Source organism: Nymphaea colorata, chromosome 3 (assembly GCF_008831285.2).
Source record: "Nymphaea colorata isolate Beijing-Zhang1983 chromosome 3, ASM883128v2, whole genome shotgun sequence".
NCBI lineage: Eukaryota > Viridiplantae > Streptophyta > Magnoliopsida > Nymphaeales > Nymphaeaceae > Nymphaea > Nymphaea colorata.
In genome coordinates, this window is record NC_045140.1 from 12,756,428 (window position 1) to 12,762,672 (window position 6,245).

The 6,245-nt window shown below is 37.6% G+C and overlaps 1 protein-coding gene across 1 annotated transcript in view; it reads left to right on the plus strand.

Moving 5' to 3' along the window:
* Nucleotides 1–5,824, plus strand: part of LOC116250045 (uncharacterized) — a 46,545-nt gene extending 40,721 nt beyond the window's left edge. Inside the window, exons 16-23 of the mRNA XM_031623381.2 lie at nucleotides 2,799–2,858; nucleotides 2,946–2,987; nucleotides 3,077–3,207; nucleotides 3,372–3,507; nucleotides 3,589–3,666; nucleotides 4,747–4,863; nucleotides 5,274–5,336; nucleotides 5,430–5,824. Coding sequence (XP_031479241.1) covers nucleotides 2,799–2,858; nucleotides 2,946–2,987; nucleotides 3,077–3,207; nucleotides 3,372–3,507; nucleotides 3,589–3,666; nucleotides 4,747–4,863; nucleotides 5,274–5,336; nucleotides 5,430–5,510 — 708 coding nt within the window. The 3' untranslated portion in view covers nucleotides 5,511–5,824. The remainder of the gene's footprint in view (nucleotides 1–2,798; nucleotides 2,859–2,945; nucleotides 2,988–3,076; nucleotides 3,208–3,371; nucleotides 3,508–3,588; nucleotides 3,667–4,746; nucleotides 4,864–5,273; nucleotides 5,337–5,429) is intronic.
* The last annotated feature ends 421 nt before the right edge of the window (nucleotides 5,825–6,245 follow it).

The following is a 6,245-nucleotide window of genomic DNA, read 5'->3' on the forward strand; positions in this document are numbered from 1 at the left end:
TTTCCTTTCCCTTATTAGCCATATTTTTACCTTCAAATTTCAAAATTGAAAATTCAAATTTAAAGAATGTAAAATATATTAAAAGCTTGAAGGTTTAAACATTAAACTACTTATACATTATAACATATAACAACACTAATTATAAATTTATAAAGCTAGGCACACCCAGTGTAGTTCTTATGCTTTATTTAATATCAAGAAATCGAGCTATGCATACACAATATACTGTGGAGATGAATGGGAAAAAATAATGACATTTTCAAGCTTCTTGCACTTGATATTATGTCAAGAGCTTAAGGTAATTGGATACAATGGTAAATGATAATATATTCTAACGGCACAATATCACATTTATTTTGTTTTCAAGAAAAAATGAAATGGCATGCCAATCAGCCACAACACTACATGTATTGCAGAAACACTAATTAAACTATTTTTTTAGTGAAAAGAGGAACAATAGGCTCGGTGAAAAGATAAACACAAGCATGGAGAATAGGGCAGAAACAAGATAGTGAAATGAAATAGATTGCCGATTCACCATCGAAGAAATTGATAAGATCATAAGAATAACACTGATTGAAGATTATGAAAAAGATTTATTAAGAAATTAGATTAGGTAACCATGATTTATAGCAAAGCCCTAAATTTTAGGGAATAGACAAGAAAATTCAAAAAACCCTAAACTTGAATTCGACTTTTTTGTTGGAGAAATAAAACTTGCCGGGGGTGTCGTGGAGGAGTTGTTGCTAGACGAACGCTATCGTCAGAGGAGTTGTTGCCAAAGGAGTTGTCGCTAGACGGATGCTGTCGGAGGAGGAGCTGTTGTCGAAGGAGTTGTAGCCGGATAGAATCATAGAAGGCTGGAGCTGTTGTTGAATGTGTAGCAGTCGCAGGAAAACACCTATTGGACGAGTGGTTGTCACCAAAGTTGTCGTCGGGTGATGAATGCAAAACCCAAAGCAACAGCAAAACTGAAACAGCGTTCCCTCAATGAAACGAATATGACCTCTATGCACGTTGACCACACCCGATTTACCTTTGACTTGAGTCACTTGCGTGCCCAAAAAAGACCAATACAGTCTGGTGTGGCTGACCTTACCGGGCTCATCCATTGCCGCGTTGGGCTGCTGCGGTAGCTCACCCGCATTCACACCCACACGTGTGTCACGTCGACGCACGTGCGGGCGCCTTTCAAGGACGTTTGTGACTGTGTGACATAGATAAAATATCTGCACCCGTGCCAATGCATTGTCTGCAACAGCCAAAGACTTTGCCGAAGCAAGCCGAAGAGGACGATTTGGACAAAACGTGCTCAACAACTATCAGATATGAGGGAGAGAGAGAGCCATAATCATGTAAAAAAAATATTTTTAGGAGTGTTGGTGGGAAGGGGAGGAGAAGAAAGGTTAAAGAAGGGAGAAAAGCAAGCAGCTGGCTCAGTCAAATGCCATGAGAAGAATACTTAGGAAATATATCTTCCCAGTAACAGAAGACCAGAGCTTGAAATTAAAATATATACATACAAATATATAAATTAACGAAAATGAAGGCCAATTCTAAGGTAGGAGAGAGTCACAAACAAAGAACAAACCAAAAAATTATAACTAAAAGCTTCTCAAATCAAAGCTGTCAAGATCGACAACTTAATGCACAACTCTCCTAACCCAAATTTCTTTAGAAAAAAAACAAAGAATCATCAGCTACACTCCAAACTTCATCGAACCGAAATGCATGAAATCTAAAACAAAGAACACAATCTTTGCCAAACAGGAAGACAAAGACATGGTATTGAATTATTAATAGCTTCAAAATAGTTAAGCAAAAGAACAGATCAACACAAAAAGAAACTTCCAAAAGATGTGGCGGATGTTGCAGATGCATGGGGCAAATATTGCAGTCCTGATCTAAGAGGCAGTAGCTGGCGCTGGGTGCTCCTATTGTCCATGCAGCTGGATGCTCCTTTTCTCCATGCAGCTGGGTAGTCCTCTTCTCTGCTAAGTAGATACGATGTGTGATACCCAAGGGCAGAGCCCGAGGTTGCTGGCATGGGCCATGGCCCCCTCCCCTTCAGATTTTCAAAATAAAAAAAGAAGAAGAAGAAGCTATATGTAATTTTTTTAAAAATTCATTTAGCATGTATAGAAAGTTTGAAAAATCATATTTCGGCCCTTGTCAAAATTTTGAAACTATAGCTCGGCCCCCTAATGAAAAATTCCTAGCTCCGCCTTTGGCAATAGATGTGTCCCTCGCGATGCCCTAATGGGGCAACCATTTTGTCCATGGATATGAATCACACTCATCACGGTGTGAAATCCATAGAAATGAATCCCAGGTATGCCATGAATATCCATGATTTATTCCAGCATTTGCTGGATGCATCGACATTTTTTAAAAAATGTATTAGGATTCCATTGCAATAGTGTGAACCCCATGCAGGTCACTGTTGGCAAGAACTTACAGGGATGTTGAGTAAGAGCATTTTTATTCCCTTTTTTTCTTCTGAATAGAGTTGAGGATTGTGAATCTTTAAAAAAATGAGCTAAATGATAAAGAATCATGTTCAAGTGTATTGTTGTATTCCATTGAGATGTAAGAATGACATTGCACATTTTACTCAAGTGTTACTTGAGATATCTTGTACATGTTAAGGTTTTTATAACAAAATTCACTTGTTCAGCACATTTCTGAGTTATGCTTCTACATGGTCCTGCTTCTATGCTATGTTTCATCAACTTGGCATCTGCCATGCAGTATGCCTCCTAAGTTGGTTATGTAAGTGTTTTATTTCTCTGTTCCAGGTAATTGCTAAACTTGAAGGTTCTTCTGTTAGCCAGTATAATGCTCTCCGCTTATTGCAGGTACCAAATGATGTGTTCCTGCTAATTTAATATTCTTATTCTTAGGGTTTGGTTATAAGCTCATAGTTATTTTTAAATGAATTGCAGGCAACTTTAGATGAATCCTTGTATGAACTTGCCGGGGAGCTGGTATGTGTGCATACCATCATGGCATCATGTGTATACTATCTACTGGAATGTGATCTTTCATGACTGATTCTTGCTTTTTCCCTTGACAGGTCAGGTTTTTGTTGCGTTCTGGAAGGGATTATGAGCATGTTGCATCTGAATCTGAAAGACTGTCACCAAGATTTTTGGGTTCTTTTATCTTTCGTGCAAGTTACTGGAGACAGACATCTGATCTGAAAAGGTCTGCACCTTATGGTGGTAACTGTGATCTTCAGCATTGTCTTGTATTTAACTGTGCTTGTTGCTATGTTAGTTTTTGCTAATTTTTGTTGTCTTTCTTGTGTACTTGAATTTTCTTTAGTAAATGCTTTTGCTCCAGTCCTGATTCCTTTTTCACCTTTCCAGCTCCTTATCCAAAGAGCAAAGTGCCCATATCAATTCTGTTAAGAACATTCTTGAAAGCCATGCTGGCTATCTAATGTCAGGAAGGGAGCTTTCTAAGCTTGTTGCGTTTGTAAAGGGAACTCAGTTCGATCTAGTGGTGTGGATCTTAGTTATTTGTTCCAAGCTCCTAGCATTTTGTCGTGATTCAGATTTCTTATAATGTTTTGGTCTGTTCCAGGAATATTTGCAGCGAGAAAGGTGTGGATCTGCTCGACTGGAGAGTTTTGCTGCAGGGATTGAACTTATTGGGCAAAAGGTAAAACTTTTACTTCTCATGATTGAAGATGAAGCATGCAATGAGTACCATCTATTCAATACATTTAGCAGTGTTTTTTTATTCCGTGTCTTACTGTATCTTCTTATATTGCTTGTTTTAGCTGTACATGAGGACTAGGACTACCAACTTATGGTCATAGCATACGATCTCCTAAGCTGTATCCTTCTAGCGTAAGGATACTAACTGCTAGTTGCTGCTGATACATTGCAAGTGAATTCTTACATAATTTCTATTTATAAATAGGGCTAAGAACAACAGAATTAGCTTGTGCATCTGTTTGGTTTGATTGGTGGGCCAGCTGGGGCTCATAAAATAAGGTTGATGGACAAGTAGAATCCAACTTATGTATGTTCATATTCCATACATTGTTGAGCCAGGAATTCACAAGAGAGATTGGGTAGGCCGAGATTACTGTGTATGTATTTGCATGAATGCATGATTTGTGTTCACAGTTGAGATTCGAGCATGTCTTGATGCTGTGTGAATTTTGGTTTGTGAGGCTAGAATGAACCACTTTGATATTTTTAAGGTCTAAGTGATAGCTCAGACTCTGATTTGAATGTACCAAATAATTTGAGAAGTGGTGCTGTTATTTTTTCAATTAGGTAATAAGGTAAATAGATAATGGCTATCATGCAAGTCATGATATGTTCATTCACAAGCAAAAATGACCTCTGGTTGTCATTTGATTGGTGCCGAATGTTCTATTCTTGTAAAGGCTTTGTAAATTCTTTTCTTTTTTCCCCAAAATTGTCTACATTTTCTACCTACCTCAACACCTCTAGTTTTGTAGCTCATACCTCCCTAAGTATCTGCTTCTTTCGTAAATTGCACCTATCACCATGTTATTCATTGCTTAGTACATATGATTATACTCTAGATAAATGCCTTGACACTGTGCTAGATGTTAACATGGTTACCTGTTCTTTGCTAGAATGAAGCAAAAGTAAGATTTTGGTATTGACCTTTCTGGAGTTTTTTTTCCATGTAGCAACCCTCGAACCTCCTCTTTCACTCTCTCACATGTAAATAAAAATTGTTATTTACATGAATATGCAGCTTCAAATGGGAACTCTTCAGAGTCGGTTAGATGCGGAATTCCTTCTTGCACATATGTGCACTGTAGGCTTCAAGGAATGGATTGTGGTCCTGGCAACTCTTTTAAGGCGTACAGAGGTATGATTTCCTTTACACTATGCTTCAAAGCTTTCATATTGTTAGATTGCAAATGTGGGTTCTGCTTTTCTAATTTCTTCTCAATCTTTTCATTGTTTAGTTTTGCTAAAGAATTTTAGGGTTGTGAAGATGCTCACTTTGCGAAAAAAAAAAGTGGATGGTTCTTTGTTCTTGGCATGAAAGAGGTTTTCTAGTCGAGTAAATTACCAAGTGAGGATAGCCACTATCATCTGGTGTGAACCTTTTTGCTTCGCTAGCACAACAGCTAAAAGTCTCCCTCTGGAGATATATCAATTAAATAGTTCTGAGTCTCCTGACCGTACCAGGACAGATTTTGAAGAAAGAACATAAAATTGATTAATCTTCCTATGCTTTATTTATGTTCTCATATTGATCCCCATTTTCTGCAGGTATTGATCGACCTTTTCCAAGATGACATGCGGTTGTGGAAAGCATACAGCACCACTCTTCAGGTCTGTTTTCTCTTACCTGCCCATGCTAATCTCCTGAGCTAGTCCCCATAAGTGCTATAATATTCTGTTCTGTTTTTGTGTTCCATTTTCCAGTCACATCCGGCCTTTGTGGAGTATAATGATCTGCTAGAAATAATTGAAGATCAGCTCTCCCTTCAAGATTCAGAGAAGTAGCTTATAGCTCATGGTACCTTCCAAAATCCGAAGTGTTAATTTATATCCCATGAGCTTCTGAAGCACAGTGATTTGGGTGGCCCAAGCATGAGCTTTGGGAAAGAATCCAATAAGTAGCAGTCCGGAGAATTGTGGCGTGACAACTTGGAATAGCAGATTAAACCCTGCATAACAGGCACACCATTAATTTAGGCGTATATGTAAATATTTGAGTTTTTTTTTGTTATAATCACTATAATGTGTCATATTGTAACCTAATTTGGAATCAAGGACCTCAGAATGTGTCAATAGTGGACCCTCGGAAATTTTCTCCAGTCTGCAGGTGTTTTTTGCAACTTTTTTTTTGGGGGGTTGGCGGTGGTGACATGGGAGTTCCCCAAAATGAAGCAGTTAATTTGCTAGAAGGTTTTTTTTGTTCAGTGCTCGTGTTTGACAAAAATTGAGCAACCATCCTTTAGGGCCCGTTTGATGGCCTGGAAATCTGGAATCGTAAATATATTTTTGAAAATATATTTTTTAAAAAAAAAGAAAGGGAAAAATCTTTTTGATTTTCATTTTGATGTTTTCGATTCTCATTTTAATGTGTGTGTGATGATTAAGAAATAAATTTTCAATTCTGTGTTTGATAATAAAGAAACATATTTCCAGTGAAAATGGAGGAATGATAGAAAAACAGTTAAATAACTGTTTGCAACCAAGAAACCTAACGTAATAAAATTATCAAGCAAGCAATCA